Source organism: Mobula hypostoma, chromosome 4 (assembly GCF_963921235.1).
Source record: "Mobula hypostoma chromosome 4, sMobHyp1.1, whole genome shotgun sequence".
Lineage (NCBI taxonomy): Eukaryota > Metazoa > Chordata > Chondrichthyes > Myliobatiformes > Myliobatidae > Mobula > Mobula hypostoma.
The window spans coordinates 195,314,339-195,333,005 of NC_086100.1; the positions used below are offsets into that span (position 1 = coordinate 195,314,339).

The following is an 18,667-nucleotide window of genomic DNA, read 5'->3' on the forward strand; positions in this document are numbered from 1 at the left end:
ATGCTGTATATAAATGATTTAGATGATGGAATAGATGGCTTTGTTGCCAAGTTTGTAGATGATACGAAGATTGGTGGAGGAGCAGGTAGTGTTGAGGAAACAGGTAGAATGCAGAATGACAGATTAAGAGAGTGGGTAAGAAAGTGGCAAATGAAATATAATGTTGGAAAATGCATGGTCATGCACTTTGGTAGTAGAAATAAATGTGCAGACTATTTTCTAAATGGAGAGAAAATCCAAAAATCTGAGATACCAAATGACTTGGGAGTCCTTGTGTAGAACACCCTAAAGGTTAACTTGCAGGTTGAGTCAGTGGTGAGGAAGGCAAATGCCATGTTAGCATTCATTTCACGAGGTCTAGAATACAAGAGCAAGGATGTGATCTGAGGCTTCACCTTGAGTATCGTGTACTGATTTGGGCTCCTTATCTTGGAAAAGATGTGCTGACATTGGAGAGGGTTCAGAGGAGGATCACAAGGATGATTCTGGGAATGAAAGGGTTATCTTACGAGGAACATTTGATGGCTCTGGGTCTGTACTTGCTGGAATTTAGAAGGATGGTGGGGGGGCGGATCTCATTGCAACCTTTTGAATGTTGAAAGGCCTAGATGGAATCAATTTGGAAAGGATGTTTCCCATGGTGGGAGAGTCTAGGACAAGAGGGCACAGCCTCAGGATAGAAGGGCGTCCATTCAGAACATGCGGAGAAATTTGTGGAATTTGTTGCCACATGCAGCTGTGGAGGCCAGGTCATTGGGTGTATTTAAGGCAGAGATTGATAGATTCTTGATTGGTCATGGCATCAAAGGTTACCAGGAGTTGAGGTTGAGGAGGAGAAAACAAAGGATCAGCCGTGATTGAAAGGCGGAGAAGACTCGATGGGCCGAATGGCCTAATGTTGCTCGTATGTCTTGTGGTCTTATGGTGATTGGACCAGGTTGAATTATTGGTGATATTTACACTTAGGAATTTGTAACTCTTGTTGTGACTGCTACTTTGAATTACTTGGAGTGCTCTTAACAAATTTGTGGAAGTAATTGAATAAAACATACTACTCAGAGTGAGAGTGAGGAATGACCTGCTGTTTGGCTGATTTAAGCACTGGCCCGGATTGTAAAGCAAGGGTACAGGCCCAAGGAAAGAGGGGCCCGGGCCCCAGCCTGTGTTGAAGTGGCAGGTCCCAGGTCAAAGCCAGGAATGACCTGAGCTTTGACTGATTTAAATGTCAGGCCAGGTTGTAAAGGTCGGGGTGTTGAGGCCAGAGTTGTGGGACAAGCCAGTGTTTAGTTTACTGCTCCATAAGGTTTACTCGCCCTTATTGGACTGGGGCTGTGGCCTGCAATTAATGGGTTCCTGAATCGTCCGAGACTGGCGTTGTGACTGTGGACTCGCTTTCGTGAACTTCAGTTCCGAATGTTATTTGCTTACTTTCACTGTTTCCATGATTTGGTTTTTTTTGTGTATTGAGTGAGAGCCTTCTTTTTTTTAATGGGCTTCTGTTAGATCTATTTGTAAGGAGACAAATCTCAAGGTTGTATATGGAATACTTTGATAAAACAATGTACTTTGATGGTGGTGAATATTGGTAGCTCGGGTTGAGGTGTTTGATGCTGTGGTTTTCGCCGAGTTTGGCAAATAGCTTGCAGATCCCCAGTTGAGGCAAGCAAACAGGACCCTATATAAACAGGAGAAATACCAACAACTGCGCACTGAGGATGTCTCCTCGACTGGTGAGATGTCTGCAAGCTAATTGCCAAGCTCGGCAAATGCCGCAACATCAAGCACTTTGAACTTTTAATTTAATGATTTATTTGTAAATCCTATAACACTGGCGATCATTTAACCCTGGTGGAGGTTAATGGCAGTGCCAGTAATGATTTTATCATTTAATTAAGGCGAGAGGTTATGTGGAAGATTTTACAGGAAGATGCTGGGGTCTGTTGGTAATCAGATGTAAGATGTGTGGCGCATGGCCAAGTGGTTAAGGTGTCAGTCATGTGATCTGAAGGTCGTGAGTTCGAGCCTCAGCTGAGGCAGCGTGTGTGTCCTTGAGCAAAGCACTTAATCACACATTGCTCTCCGACAACACCGGTGCCAAGCTGTATGGGTCCTAATGCCCTTCCCTTGGACAACATCGGTGGCGTGGAGAGGAGAGACTTGCAGCATGGACAACTGCCGGTCTTCCATACAACCTTGCCCAGGCCTCAGACATCATCGAAAATCGATGGACAATCTAAGAAGAAGAGATGTAAGAGGGCATGAGGTACAAGAGCTGATGTTCCAGAGGGTGGCGGTGGAGAACGGTTATCAGAAGTTTGCAGAGGTGGAGAGGAACGTGCGATCTGTGTTGTACTGCAAAGCATCTGCTGGAGGAACTCAGAAGGTTGAGCAGAATCAGCAGGAGGGAAGGAAACGTCGAAGTTTTGAGTCGACACCTACATCATAACACACAGAACATGGGAATAGGTCCTTTAGCCCACCATGTTGTGCCAAACTGATTAAGCTAGTAATTAAATCCCCTTTTAAGCTAGTCCCTTATGTCAACTCTATGTCAGTACTCTCTGCACATTTTGGCACCTTTTAAACATCTTAAACAGTTTCCCCCCCAGCACATTATAAACTCAGGTTGCAGATGCTGGGAATCCAGAGCAACCTCAGTGGAAAAAGCCTGTCTGCATTTACCCCATCTATACCCCTCATATCTCCCCTGTCACTTCACCTTCCACCCTTAACCCATGACCTCTTGTAGACCCACCCAACCTCAGCAGAAAAGCCTGCTTGCATTTACCCTGCCTATACCCCTCATAATTTTGTATATCTCTGTCAAATAGAACCATAGAAAAGTACAACACAGATTCAGGCCCTTTGGCCCAACTCGTCCATACTGAACCATTTACACTGACATCTCCTATCTACCTGCACCAGGACCATAGCCCTCCATACTCCCCTCATTCTCCTAAGCTCCAGGGAATAAAATCCTACCCTATTCAGCCTTTCCCTGTGACTCAGGTCCTCAAGTCCCGGCAACATCCTTGTAAGTTTTCTCCGCACTCTTTTCAATTAAGGTGGCGGGGTGAAGATGCGTCTGTACTAAAGGAGACGTAAGGCATTCCTTCCCTCCACTATCCTGCAAGGTGTAACACCTGCTTAGCCCTCTCCCCCGCCCCCACCCCCCCTCCCAAAATCGGGGTCATGTGAAGCCATGGGAGCAGTGGTGGATGGCGGTACAAGCAGCTGGTACATATCACAAGTCCTGGTTATGTGACCACTGACGCCAGGTGGACAATCTCTGAAGAGTATTGATAATGGCTGGCTGGGGTCACCCGACTTGAAAAGACACTGCCCAGAAGAAAGTAATGACAAATCACTTCCTGTTGGTATCTTTCCTGTAGATAGGTGACCAGAACTGCACAGAAACCTGATATGGCTTTTTAAGATTAAAGATGAGGTAAGAGGCAAGTATGTTACATAGGATCTTAGAATAGGTAGTGAGATGGAGTTTAAGAGGTCTATAGACAGACACATGATTATAAAGGGATGGGAGAGATGATTGCGGGCTGAATGGCCTGTCCCGTGCTGTTCTCTTCTGTGTCCTGAGAGGGCGAGTACGATTTTACCTTTGTGCTGAGGCGTTGTATCAATGAGGCCCACTCTAAGTTCCACATTGAGGGATTCAGCCGAGAATTTGTGCACATTTCTCTCGAGTGGGACTTGGGCTTCTTAACTTTCTGACTCAGAATGTTGTGCTGATCTTAATCATTTCATCTTGGACTCTTGTTGTGGACGTCCGTACAAGTTTGGGGTGCGCATCACCTCTCGGCGCTAGGAGTAGACTTTCAGGCCACGATCTCTTCTCTCCTACCATCTGCTCTCTACAATCATTGGGCAGGAGGTACAGGAGCCTCAGGTCCCACACCACCAAGTTCAGGTGCATTTAATATACTTCAACCATCAGGCTCTGAGCCAGTGTGGATAACTTCACTCACCTCAACATTCCACAACCTATGGACTCACCTTCAAGGTCTCTACAACTCAAGTTCTCCGTATTATTTATTTATGTTATTGGCATCATTTGCATTCTTTTGCATGTTGGTTGTTTGTCAGTAATTACTTATGTATCAACACACATCAAAGTTGCTGGTGAACGCAGCAGGCCAGGCAGCATCTCTAGGAAGAGGCACAGTCGAGTTTCAGGCTGAGACCCTTCGTCAGGACTAACTGAAGGAAGAGCTAGTAAGAGATTTGAAAGGGGGAGGGGGAGATCCAAAATGATAGGAGAAGACGGGAGGGGGAGGGATGGAGCCAAGAGCTGGACAGGTGATTGGCAAAGGGGATATGAGAGGATCATGGGACAGGAGGTCCGGGGAGAAAGACGGTGGGGGGGGAACCCAGAGGATGGGCAAGGGGTATAGTCAGAGGGACAGAGAGAGAAATAGGAGAGTGAGAGAAAGAATGTGTGTATAAAAATAAATAATAGATGGGGTACGAGCGGGAGGTGGGGCATTAGCGGAAGTTAGAGAAGTCGATGTTCATGCCATCGGGTTGGAGGCTACCCAGACGGAATATAAGGTGTTGTTCCTCCAACCTGAGTGTAGCTTCATCTTTACAGTAGAGGAGGCCATGGATAGACATGTCAGAATAGGAATGGGATGTGGAATTAAAATGTATGGCCACTGGGAGATTCTGCTTTCTCTGGTGGACAGAGCGTAGGTGTTCAGCAAAGCGGTCTCCCAGTCTGCGTTGGGTCTTGCCAATATACAGAAGGCCACATCGGGAGCACCGGACGCAGTATATCACCCCAGCTGACTCACAGGTGAAGTGTCGCCTCACCTGGAAGGACTGTCTGGGGCCCTGAATGGTGGTAAGGGAGGAAGTGTAAGGGCATGTGTAGCACTTGTTCCGCTTACAAGGATAAGTGCCAGGAGGGAGATCAGTGGGGAGGGATGGGGGGGACGAATGGACAAGGGAGTCGCGTAGGGAACGATCCCTGCGGAAAGCGGGGGGGGGAGGGAAAGATGTGCTTAGTGGTGGGATCCCGTTGGAGGTGGCGGAAGCTACGGAGAATAATATGTTGGACCCGGAGGCTGGTGGGGTGGTAGGTGAGGACCAGGGGAACCCTATTCCTAGTGGGGTGGCGGGAGGATGGAGTGAGAGCAGATGTACGTGAAATGGGGGAGATGTGTTTGAGAGCAGAGTTGATAGTAGTGGAAGGGAAGCCCCTTTCTTTAAAAAAGGAGGACACCTCCCTCGTCCTGGAATGAAAAGCCTCATCCTGAGAGCAGATGCGGCAGAGATGGAGGAATTGCGAGAAGGGGATGGCATTTTTGCGAGAGACAGGGTGAGAAGAGGAATAGTCCAGATAGCTGTGAGAGTCGGTAGGCTTATAGTAGACATCAGTGGATAAGCTGTCTCCAGAGACAGAGACAGAAAGATCTAGAAAGGGGAGGGAGGTGTCGGAAATGGACCAGGTAAACTTGAGGGCAGGGTGAAAGTTGGAGGCAAAGTTAATAAAGTCAACGAGCTCAGCATGCATGCAGGAAGCAGCGCCAATGCAGTCACCGCACCCCACCAGCCTCCGGGTCCAACATATAATTCTCCGTAACTTCCGCCACCTCCAACGGGATCCCACCACTAAGCACATCTTTCCCTCCCCCCCCCGCTTTCCGCAGGGATCGCTCCCTACGCGACTCCCTTGTCCATTCGTCCCCCCCCCATCCCTCCCCACTGATCTCCCTCCTGGCACTTATCCTTGTAAGCGGAACAAGTGCTACACATGCCCTTACACTTCCTCCCTTACCACCATTCAGGGCCCCAGACAGTCCATCCAGGTGAGGCGACACTTCACCTGTGAGTCGACTGGGGTGATATACTGCGTCCGGTGCTCCCGATGCGACCTTCTATATATTTGCAAGACCCGACGCAGACTGAGAGACCGCTTTGCTGAACACCTACGCTCTGTCTGCCAGAGAAAGCAGGATCTCCCAATGGCCACACATTTTAATTCCACATCCCATTCCCATTCTGACATGTCTATCCACGGCCTCCTCTACTGTAAAGATGAAGCCACACTCAGGTTGGAGGAACAACACCTTATATTCTGTCTGGGTAGCCTCCAACCTGATGGCATGAACATCGACTTCTCTAACTTCCGCTAATGCCCCACCTCCCCCTCGTACCCCATCTGTTACTTATTTTTATGCACACATTCTTTCTCTCACTCTCCTTTTTCTCCCTCTGTCCCTCTGACTATCCCCCTCGCCCATCCTCTGGGATCCCCCCCCCTTGTCTTTCTCCCTGGACCTCCTGTCCCATGATCCTCTCGTATCCCCTTTGCCAATCACCTGTCCAGCTCTTGGCTCCATCCCTCCCCCTCCTGTCTTCTCCTATCATTTTCGATCTCCCCCCCCCCCCCACTACTTTCAAATCTCTTACTAACTCTTCCTTCAGTTAGTCCTGACGAAGGGTCTCGGCCTGAAACGTCGACTGTACCTCTTCCTAGAGATGCTGCCTGGTCTGCTGCGTTCACCAGCAACTTTGATGTGTGTTGCTTGAATTTCCAGCGTCTGCAGAATTCTTGTTTGCATTATTTATGTATAGCTTTTTCATAAATTCAAATATGTTTCTCTATTTTCCTGTAAATGCCGACAAGAAAATGAATCTCAGGGTTGTATAGAGTGACATACAGGTACATCATTCCTGCCCTCACCTGCCGATCAACCTGCTAACTCTTGTTCTGCCCCTTACCTCCCACCCCACCATTTTATATGGGGTATCTCTCCCTTTCCTGTCCAGATGAAGTCTCGAGCCAAAGCATCAGCTGTCCATTTCCTTCCACACATGCTGCCTGATCCTCTGAGTTCTTCCAGCAGTTTGTATGTATGTTCCAGATTCCAGCATCTGCAGTCTCTTATGTGTAGACATCATATTCTGACCTTGGCATCAATGCCCATATACAACGAAGTAATTGGAAACTCTTTTAAAATGCTTCATTATGCCAACCTTTGATACAAATCTTAACTTTGAACACAGCTCAGAATCAGGTTTAATATCCCTGGCATATACTTTGTGGCAAAGTTTGTGGATGATGCGAAGATAGGTGGAGGGGTAGGTAGAGCTGAGGAAGCAATGTGATTGCAGCAGGGTTTAGGCAAATTGGAAGAATGGGCAAAAAGGTGGCAGATGGAATACAGTGTTGGGAAATGTGTGATAATGTATTTTGGTAAAAGGAACAAAAGTACAGACTTTTATCCAAATGGGGAGAAGGTTCGAACAACAGAGGTGCAAAGCGACTTTAGGAGTCCTCGTGCAAGACTCCCAGAAGGTTAATTTACAGGTTGAGTCTGTGGTGAAGACGCCAAATGTAATGTTGGCATTCATTTCAAGGGGAATAGAATATAAAAACAAGGAGATAATGCTGAGGCCTTCTGAGACACTAGTCCGGCTGCATAGAGTATTTTCAACAGTTTTGGGCACCATATCTCAGAAAGTATGTGTTATCATTGGAGAGAGTCCAGAGGAGGTTCACGAGGATGATTCCGGGAATGAAGGAGTTAACATATGAGGAGCGTTTGGCAGCTTTGGGCCTGTACTCACTGGAATTTAGAAGAATGTGTGGGGATCTCATTGAAACTTACTGAATATTGAAAGGATTAGATAGGGTGGATGTGGAGAGGATGTTTCCTGTAGTGGGAGGTGTCTAGAACTACAGGGACAGCTTTAAAATTGAAGGATGACCCTTTAGAACAGAAGTAAGGAGGAATTTTTTTTAGCCAGAGAGTATTGAATCTGTGGAATGGTCTGCCACAGACTGTGGTGGAGACCAAATCCGTGGGTATATTTAGTGTGAAAGTTGTTAGTTTTCTGATTGGTTAGGGTATCAAAGGTTATGGCGAGAAGGCAGATGTATGGAGTTTTGTGGGATCCAGGAACGGCCATGATGGAATGGCAGAGTGGACTTGATGGGCTGAATGGCTCCTATGTCTTATGGTCTTAAGTTGTGAAATTTGTTGTTATGCGGCAGTAGTACAATGCAATTATTTACTGTATTATGTCAGGCAGTGTATGTGTATATATATACAATTTTTTATGTTACTAAAAGAGAAACAAAAAGTAGTTAGGTTGTGTTTATGGGTTTAATGTCCATTCAGAAGTCAGTTGGCAGAGGGAAGAAGCTATTCTTGAATCATTGAATGTGTGTCTTCAGGATACCGTACCTCCTCCCTGATGGTCGCAAGAGAAGAGGGCATGTCCTGGGTGATGGGGATCCTTAATAATGGATACCGCTTTTCTGAGGCATCGCTGCTTGAAGATCTCCTGGATGCTGGGGAGACTAGTGGCCGTGATGGACCTGACTGAGTTTGCACCTTTCTGCAGCTTATTTCGATCCTGTTCAGTGACCCCCTCCCCCATAACAGATGGTGATACAGACATTTAGAATGCTCTCTAGAAATCTGTGAGTGTCTTTGTTGATATAGCAAAGCTCCTTAAACTCATGAAATATAGCCACTGGTGTGCCTTCTTTGTAGCTACATCGATATGTTGGGCTCAGGATAAATCCTCAGAGATGTTGACACCCCAAGAACTTGCAATTGCTCACTCTTTCCGCTTCTGATCCTTCGATGAGGACTGGTGTGTGTGTTCCCTCATCTTACCCTTTGAAGTCCATGATCGGTTCTTTGGTCTTAATGATGTTGGGTGCAAAGTTGTTGCTGCAGTACCACTCAACTAACTAACTAACAGTATAGGCCCTTCTGTGCATCCCTGTACAGTACAGGGATGTGCCAACCTATTTTTAAATTTATTTGGTGGAGTAAGCCCATCCAGCTCTGCGAGCGGTGCCGCAGAGCAATCCCCCAATTTAACCCTAGCCTAATCTTGGGACAATTTACAATGACCAATTAACCTACCAACCAGTACGTCTGGAAACCCAGAGGAAACCCAGGTGGTCACGGGGAGATTGTACAAACACCTTACAGGCAGATTAATCTAACCTTTCCCTCCTTCGTGGCCTTCTATTTTTCTATCATCTATGTGCCTATCTAAGAGTCTCTTAAATGTCCCTAATGTATCTGCCTCCACCACCACCCTTGTTCACATACCCACCAATCTCCATGTAAAGAACTTGCCTCTAACATCCCCCTCTAATACTTTCCTGCAATCACCTTAAAATTATGCCCCCTAGCATTAGCCATTTCCTTCCAGGGAAAAATGTCTCTGGATGTCTACTCAATCTACGCCTCTTATCATCTTGTACACCTCTGTCAAATTGCTTCTCGTCCCTCTTTGCTTTTAAGCAAAGATTCCCAACCTGGAGTCCAGGAACCCCTTGCTTAATGGTATTGGTCCATGGCATGAAAAGGTTGGGAACTCCTGATCTACAGTGAAAAGCCTTAGCTCACTCAACTTACCCTCTTAAGACATGCTTTCTATTCCAAGTAGCATCCTGGTAAATCTCCTCTACGCCCTCTCTAAAGCTTCCACGTCCTTTGCTTTTAGTCCAGTAGACAATTTCCTCTCCGTTGCACGGACGTGGGTCGTTATTAACCAGTTTCAGCTGCCTCTTATTTCAGTGCTTGCTCCTTTCTCAGGGAATGTCGCTGAGCGGCGGAGAGCAGAAAGAAGCCATCAACAAACTGGTTCAGCTCCTGAGGGAGAGGTACCCAAACCTGAGTGAGAAATACCACATCACCACGGATGCAATAGGAGGGATAGCCACTGCCACCAATAGGGGTAAGACTCACTGGAGTTGCTTCTTTAAGCAGTTATGCGTTTGATGTCAGGCTCTTCTTCCTTCACCTCCACGCATATTTCATAGACGGGGAGTCCTCACCCTTCCACTGGCAATGGCTCACTGCACAGATTCTCAAACTTGAAGGCACAGCACAGGGTTAATTGCAGGATTCTTAGTAGTGTTAAGGAACAGGCAGGTCTTCCGGGTAAATGTCCATAGATCCGTCAAAGTTGCCGCACAAGTTCACAGTAAATTTATTATCGAAGTACATATACAATAGGTCACCATGTACTACCCTGAGATTCGTTTTCTTCAAGACATACACAGTAAATGCAAAAAACACAATAGAATCAATGAAAGAACACACCAACAGGATAAATGACCACTGTGAAAAACAAAAATAAAATGTGTAAGTACAAAAAGAGGGGAAAAAATAATTGTAAGAATAAATAAAAAAGCAATAAATATCAAGAACAAGAGATGAAGAGTTTTTGAAAGTGAGTCTATAAGTTGTGGGAACAGTTCAGTGATGGGGTAGGTGAAGTTGAGTGAAGTTATCCCCTCTGTTCAAGAGCCTGCTGGTTGAGGGGTAATAACTGTTCTTGAACCTGGTGGTGTGAGGTCTGAGGCTCCTGTACCTCCCTTCTGATAGCAGCAGTGAGTTGAGAGCATGTCCTGGATGATAGGGGTTCCTGATGATGGATAGAGTGGTTAAGACGGCATATGATGTGTTGACCTTCAGTAGTCAGGGGACTGAGTTCAAGAGCCATGAGGTAATGTTGCAGTGTTATTAAACTCTGGTTAGACCACACTTAGAATATTGTGTTAAGTTCTGGTTGCCTCCTTATAGGAAGGGGTGTGGAAGCTTTAGAGAGGGTGCAGAGGAGAGTCTGGGTTACAGAGCATGTCTTATGAGGATAGGTTGAGCAAGCTGGAGATTTTCTCTTAGAACTGAAGGTGACTTGCTAAAGATGTATAAGATGATAAGAATCATAGAAAGGTTGGACTTTTTCCCAAGGTGGAAATAGTTAATGTTAATGCAATTGGAGGAAAATACAGTTGGGATATCGGGATAGATAATTTTACACAGAGGGGATATTAGGGAGAACATGCAAACTCCACGTGGACGGCACACAATGTCAGTGTTGAGCTGGGGTCTGTCTTGATGAAAGGCAGTGACTTGGCCAGCTACACCACTGCCACCTCCTACTCCTAAAGACACGCCCAAGACGGACTGACTTCATCTCTGTGCTGGAATTGTAGAGTAGACTCGTTGGGCCGAATGCCCCAAGTCATCTTCTATGCCTTATGGTTTAGTGGATTTCCTGCTGCCTTCTGTGGAGAAACTGCAGGGGTGAATGCTGCAGTCAGCCCCAGTCTCTATGTTGGGAGTCTCTTTGGTCCGCCTTTAGACCACACAACATGGGAGTAAAATTAGACCTTTTGGTCCATCAAGTCTGCTCTGCTGTTCCATCTTGGCTGATTTATTATCCCTCTCAACCCCATTCTCCTGTCTTCTCCCCATAGCCTTTGACACTGATTAATCAAGAAGCTATCAACCTCTGCTTTAAATATATCCAATCACTTGGCCTCCAAAGCCGTCAGTGGCAATAAATTCCACAGTTTCACAACTCTCTGGCTAAAGAAATTCTTCCTCATCTTGCTCTAAAGATACATCATTTTATTCTGAGGCTGTACCCTCTGGACCTAGACTCACCCTCTATAGGAAACATTTTCTGCACCACAACTCATATCTAGGCCTTTCAGTAAGTTTCAGTAAGATCTCACTTGATACTCCAGTGAGTACAGATCCACAGCCTGAACTCTCCCAATATTGGAAGTGTCTCTCTCGACGTCCTTCCTACCTAGTGCTGTACTCTTCTGTTGTACTTGCTGACGTTGTCCTTTCGGTGCTAACCAGTTTGCGAGGTGTGCTCTTTGAACTGAACGACCCCTTCTAAGTCAAGTCTTGTCATCTTTGCTCCCAGGCGGAATCGTGCTGATCTCGGGAACGGGCTCCAATTGCAAGCTCGTCAATCCGGACGGGTCCGAGATCGGCTGTGGAGGCTGGGGTCACCTGCTGGGAGACGAGGGATCCGGTGAGTGGGGGAGAAGCTTGGGAGTACCCATTGAGCGGACCAGGCTTCCGTGCATCTTGGTACTTTTGGTTTTGACTGGTTAGCTGCTTTGATTCTTTCTGGAGAGTTTGGAATTCTGGACTCATCCAGAGTGGTTTTGAAATAAATTTTTATCAATGTGTACCATATACAACCTTGAGATTCACTTTCTTGCAGGCAGCCACTGGACAATAAAGAAAAACCATATATAACAAAGGTAGAATTCCTGAGAGTGAGTCTGCAGGCCAAAAGGTTTCAGCCCGAAACGTCGACCGTGATTTTTTTCCATGGATGTTGCCTGGCCTGCTGAGTTCCTCTATCGTTTTGTGTGAGTCGCTGCAGATTGTGTCGTCAGTTCAGCACTGAGATGAGTGAAGCCTGGTGGTTGTAGGAAAGCAACTGTTCATGAACCCGGTGGCGTGGGACCCAAGACTCCTACACCTCCTGCCCCATGGCAGTAGCGAGAAGAGAGAGAGCCAGGTCAAATGCAGGCAGGCGGGAGGGGCTCGGGAGGGGAGCAGTGGGGCTGATCACCAGTTCTTTTTCTGCTCCTGGGCCTCGACACTTCCATCCAGCTTGAAACCTGCCCCGGCAATGGCCGACCTTTTGTCCGCTTCAAGGTGCTGTACCTGCATTCCGGAGCTGAAGTGTCAGTGCTGTGACCAGGAACTGAACCAGGGATGTTTAGGTCTGGAGTGTCATGCTGACCCAGCTGATCTATTTCAACGTCTCAGAACAACGTTAGATGCATAGGAAGAATATCAGAAAGGATTTCCTAAGCTGTGAATTTCATATCATTTGAAAAGCACTGAACAAGAGTTATAAGTTTGACTCCTGGCTTAGGGGCTTTTCTGTGAAGAGCGATTGAAGCTTTACCTACAAGCCGCATCATAGAATGTTTATAGAAAGGAATGGGGCCATTCGGCCCTTTGTTTCCATGTCTGCTCTGTGACTGTGTAACTTCCTGGGGTTCTGAAGAATGAAAAGTGATTCAGAAGAATTGATTCGCTTTTCAAAAAAAAGAAATGAAAAATGTTCCAAAACAAAAAGAATCATTAAAAAATTTAAAAGAACCCGTTAGGACAGGGGTTCCCGACCTTTTTTATGTCGTGGACCAGTACTAGTAATCGAGGGTTCTGGAGACCCCAGGGGGTTAGGAACCCCTGCCTTAGGAGAAAATCATACTCTACCTGGGTTTATGGACCATTCAGAAATTTGATGGTGGAAGGGAAGAAGCTGTTGTTAGGATATAGAAGAGTACAGGTCCTTTGTAAGTACAGTGGATTCCAGCTAATTGGGACACATCAGGACCAGTACATTTTGGCCCAATTAAGCCGCTGCCCCAATGAACCCAAGTTTCATGGAAATAGTTAAAAATGTATAAAAAAGACAAACTACTGTTTAATCAAGTAACAAGTTATATTTTAATGAAATACTGAACAAATTAGAATGCTACCAATGCTACCACAGTACTATAAAGCTATACTAGTTCCTAGGAGTTATCGACGGAGAAATTCATTTAGTTTATGCTGCTGTGTTCTTTTGATTAAGTGTAAATGAACAAAATCAATACAGACACTTAGTGTAGATAATTGACTACCTTTGGTACAGTGCTTTCAAGAATCCCAGCCTCCAAACCTTCATTTTCATTGTATCATTCAAGGTGATTGTGGATACCTTCAAATTCTTTGCAGTTCTTCACACAAAATGCTGGAGGAACTCAGCAGACCAGGCAGCATCTATGGAAAAAAAGTACAGTCAACATCTTGGCCCGAATCGCTGACTGTACTTTTTTCCATAGATGCTGCCTGGCCTGCTGAGTTCCTCCAGCATTTTGTGTGTGTTGCTCGGATTTCCAGCGTCTGCAGATTTTCCCTCCTTCGCTGTTCCTAGATTGTTGAAGTAGTGAAACTATTTCATTTTTACTCCCGCTGTTTGTGACATCTCCAAGCCTGAATGCATGAAACCACAGTGAGCAGCACAGTTCTGAACTGCCTTACTGGTTATCAGTAGTGCAAAAAGTGAACAAAAGTAGTAGTGCAAAAAGTAAATGAAAGTAGTGAGGTCGGGTCTGTTCAGGAATCTGATGGCAAAGGGGAAGAAACTGTTCCTGAGATGTTCTGTCTTCAGGCTCCTGTACCACCACCTTGATGTCAGCAATGGAACGAGGGCATATCCTGGATGAAGGGGGTAATTAATGATCGAAACTTCCTTTTTGAGGCATCGCCTTTTGAAGGTGTCCTTGATGCTCAACACTCTCTTTGTCCTCCCTGTCCCTCTTTCTTAGTAAAGTTAAACTGCACTTCAGAATGAGATCTATTACCACTAGTATATGTTGTGAAATTTGTTGTTTTCTAGCAGTGAAACTTGTGGCAGCAGCACAGTGCAATACATTTATAAAAGGCATCCGTTAGTCTTGCGAGACCATGGATCTGCGCCTGGAAAGTCTTCACTCTCCAGGGCGCAGGCCTGGGTAAGGTTGTATGGAAGACCAGCAGTTGCCCATGCTGCAAGTCTCCACTCTCCATGACACCAATGTTGTCCAAGGGAAGGGAATTAGGACCCATACAGCTTGGCACCAGTGTCATCGCAGAGCAATGTGTGATTAAGTGCCTTGCTCAAGGGCACAACACGCTGCCTCGGCTGGGGCTCGAACTCATGACCTTCAGGTCGCTAGTCCAATGCCTTAACCACTTGGCCACGTGCCCACAATACATTACTATAAGTCATAATAAGAAATATAAATAAGCAAAAAGAGAGATGGTGTTTATGGACCATTGTTGGTGGAGAAGAAGCTTGTTGAGTGTGTGTCTTCTGTACTTCCTGCTCCCTGCTGGTAGTAATGTGAAGAGGGCGTGTCCTGAGTGGTTGGGGTCCTTGGAGGAATGAGGTTTGGATGGTGGCAGATGGACCAGCGTCAGTAAAACCCTCTGCTCTCTCCTTGCAGCTTATTGGATATCCCACTTGGCTATCAAGACTGTGTTTGACGCCACGGATAACTTCAAGTGCACACCCTATGACATCTCGCTGGTACAGAAGGCCATGTACAATTACTTCCAGGTCAGAAGTGCTGGTTTGTGAATTCTTTCCTGAGGGAATTTGTATATTTAGAGATACAATGCAGATCAGGCCCTTCTGGCCTAACGAACCGTGCTGCCCCCCCCCCCATTTAACCCTATCCTAATCACAGGACAATTTACAATGACTAATTAACCTACTAACCTGTACGTCTTTGGAATGTGGGAGGAAACCAGAGCACCCGGAGGAAACCCACACAGTCATGGGGAGAACATGTAAGCTCCTTGAAGATAGCACCAGAATTGAACTTTGAACTGTAATGATGTCGTGCTAACCCGCCACGCTACCATGGCGCCCATAGAATGCCATTTGGTGCTCTGTCTTTCTACACTCCATGCTATTAGAAAATATAGGAAAAGACAGATTGCAAATAAAGATTTAGGAGGTTAAAGTAAAAGTTTATTATCAAAGTATGTGCACCATCAGTGGAATCTAGTGTGGTCTTCTGCTGTAGCCCATGCGTTTAAGGTTTGACATGTTGTGTAACCAGAGATGCTTTTCTGCACACCACTGTTGTAACACGTGGTTAGTTGAGTTACTGTCAGCTTGAACCAGTCTGACCATTCTCCTCTGACCTCTCTCATTAACAAGGCATTTTTCCTCACAGAACTGCCGCTCACTGGATTATTTTTTTTTGTTTGTTTTTTGCACCGTTCTCTGTAAAATCTAGAGCCATTCATCAGAACTGGAACAATGTGTTTTATTGGTAACGTTAGAGGAATAGAAGAAAGAAACCTCACAGTAGAGCATGGTGGAGCGCACCTCCCAGTAGGTGACGGAGACAGAAATCCTCATATTTGAAAAAGGGAGCACATGATGCTTTAGTGACGATATCTGAGGCACAGTAGATGCAGCTGTCTTCAACATGGAACTGGATTTTGTGTTAGCCCGAGCAGAGAGATAGAGCCTTGGCTCCTGTGAAAGACGACAGATCTGGCCCTCAAACTCTCCTCTCTCCAAAATATGCAGATATCCAATCGGATGGACCTCCTTACTCACTTCTATCGGAGCTTTGAGAAATCTAAAATTGCTGGACTTTGTCAAGTATTAGCCAAAGGTAAACTCGCTTGAGGGCGTAATCTTCTTCTCTGAATTGTTCGTTTGCTGGGTTGGGCGGTGGGGGGGGGGTGGGTACATTGCTTCTCTTTCTGTCCAGTCAGACGCCTTCAAATTGACAGCATCTCCTCTTCCCAGACTGTCATTGCCGAATTCCATCTTAACCTAGCCTCTCGTAACACAGCCCCTCAAACATAGCATACTGATGTAACACTCAGCTCTATCAACTCATGCTCGTCTAGGGGAAACTGCTGCCTGCCCGCCAAACTGTGTCTCACGTTTGCGTAGATGCTGTGTAAAGTACCCACAACGTAAAATATCAGACTACACAATGTACGATTAAGTGATTGCACTTTATAACTCTTTTTGGTGGTGTGGTTAGTAGAAACAAATAAAACAAAGGCGCCACTCAGTAAATTTATCAGTTTTGGGCACAAAATAAATTGTTGGAGCTCACGGAACCAGTTCTCCTTTCCACCAATCGATCTCCTCCGAACTTGGTTGACGCTCGGCTAGGACCACCCCCGGTGGTCTACCAGAGCGCTTCCCACGCGTCCGTCCTCCTCTCTTCTCGACGAAAGCCCACGCACTCACCCCGGTTCCCACACATACAGATAGAATAACATGACTTCCACTGGTTAGTTCCTCCGTTATCTGTAGTTATAACCCAAACATCGCAGCTACAGAGAACCGTTACCTCGTCATTTAACATTACAGAGAAGCCATTTTGTTAGCCTTAACAGTTAACATTACAGTTAATTTTACTGAGAACCCTACACTGATAACATCCAGATCCCTCTCATTTTCTTCTGACCCAACATCACTTCTTTCACAACCGGGATCCATAGTTGGAGGAGTAGACATGAGATTGTGGGCTGTGAAAGGAGACACCCAGACGGTGTCTGGGTCAGGGATGTCTCAGGTCAGGTCCACGGCATTCTAAAGTGGAAGGGTGAGCAGCCGGAAGACCTGGTGCATATTGAAGAGAGAATAGAAGGAGTTGGGTAGAAAGCTGTAAAGCAGGACCTCAAGGGTAGTAATCTCTGGATTGCTGGCTGTGCCATGCACCAGAGAAGGTAAGAATAAGGTAATTAGGCAGATAAATGCATGGCTGAGGAATTGGTGGTGCAAGGGGTAGTGTTTCAGATTTCTGGATCATTGGGATCTCTTCTGCGGACAGAATGATCTGTACAAAAATAACAGGTTACACCGGAACCCAAGAAGAACTAATATCCTTGGGGGCAGATTTGCTGGGGCTGTTGAGAAGAGTTTAAACTTATTTGGCAAGGGGAAGGGAACCAGAGTGATCGAGGTGAGGATGGGCTAGTTGATATAGAAGTAGATGCAGTGCGTAGTGAGGCTGTGAGGAAGGATAGGCAGGTGATAGGACAAAGTTGCAGTCAGTGGGATGAGGTGAACTTCACATGGTCTCTCAGAAAGGTGTAAAAGATAGTATCACTTTTCAGAGAAGATAGGAGTTCCCTGCAATTTCCTGGGCAAATGTCACCGACCAACATCAGGATAGTTCAGATTATCTAGTTGTATCACATTGCTATTTATGGGATCTTGTTGTCCACAGATTAGCTGACTTGTTTCCATATGATAACATTGGAGAGTAGTTTAAAAAGGCCTTTATTTGTTCCAAACTTTAGGACATTCTGACATGGTGAAAAGTTGTGCACGATCTTTCCCATTTATTGGAATCAGAAGAGTGCAGTACTGGGACAGGCCCTACTGAGAATGATGCCCAGTTAATCTAATCTCTTCAGCCTGTAAATGGTCCGTATCCCTCCATTTCCCCAGAATCAATTTTAATATCACCACCGTATGTCGTGAAATGTGTTGTCTTGGCAGCATAATAATAGAAAAAAATGAATTACATAAAAATAGTTAAATAAGTTGAGCAAAAATAAAGACAACAAAGTAGTGAGGTTGTGTCCAAGGGTTCGCTGTCCATTCAGGAATCGGATGGCAGAGGGGAAGAAGCTGTCCTGAATCATTGAGAATGTGCCTTCAGGCTTCTGTACCTGCTTCCTGATGGCAACAATGAGAAGAGGGCATGTCCTGGGGGTCCTTAATGATGGAAGCCACCTTTCTGAGGCATCACTCCTTGAGGATGTCCTGGATACTATGGAGGCTAGTGGCCATGATGGGGCTGAGTGAGTTTACAACTTTCTGTAGCTTTTTTCGATCCTGTGCAGTGGCCCCTCCACACCAGACGGTGATGCAGCCAGTGAGAATGCTCTCCATGCAGAAATCTGTGAGTGTCTTTGGTGACATATCAAATCTCCTCAAACTCCTAATGAAATTATAGCCACTGTCGTTCCCCCTTTCTAAGTGCATAGCTCCAGCTATGTAGATTCTTATTGACATATTCATGTGATTGTCTGACAGCCACTATCATATCTACTTCTACCACCCACCTCTGGCAGCCCAGTCTTGGCACCTATCATTTCAACTCTGTAAAAGAAAACAACTTGCCTGGAAAATATCCCCTTTAAACTTTGCCTCTTTTCACCTTAAAGCTATGCCCTGTAGTATTTGATATTTTTACCCTGGGTACAAGATTCTGACTCTCTGCCAGCCTCACAATTTGTTGTTATTATATGTTTAAAATATGCCCCATAACTTTATCAACTTCTATCATGTCCCCCATCAGCCTCCAACGCTCCAGTGAAATCAAACC

General features: G+C 45.8%; 1 protein-coding gene across 1 annotated transcript in view; it reads left to right on the forward strand.

Annotated features, from left to right (window-relative positions):
* nagk (N-acetylglucosamine kinase) overlaps positions 1-18,667 on the forward strand; it is a 49,128-nt gene that overhangs the window by 20,768 nt on the left and 9,693 nt on the right. Inside the window, exons 4-7 of the mRNA XM_063045150.1 lie at positions 9,588-9,729; positions 11,719-11,829; positions 14,795-14,907; positions 15,895-15,982. Coding sequence (XP_062901220.1) covers positions 9,588-9,729; positions 11,719-11,829; positions 14,795-14,907; positions 15,895-15,982 — 454 coding nt within the window. The remainder of the gene's footprint in view (positions 1-9,587; positions 9,730-11,718; positions 11,830-14,794; positions 14,908-15,894; positions 15,983-18,667) is intronic.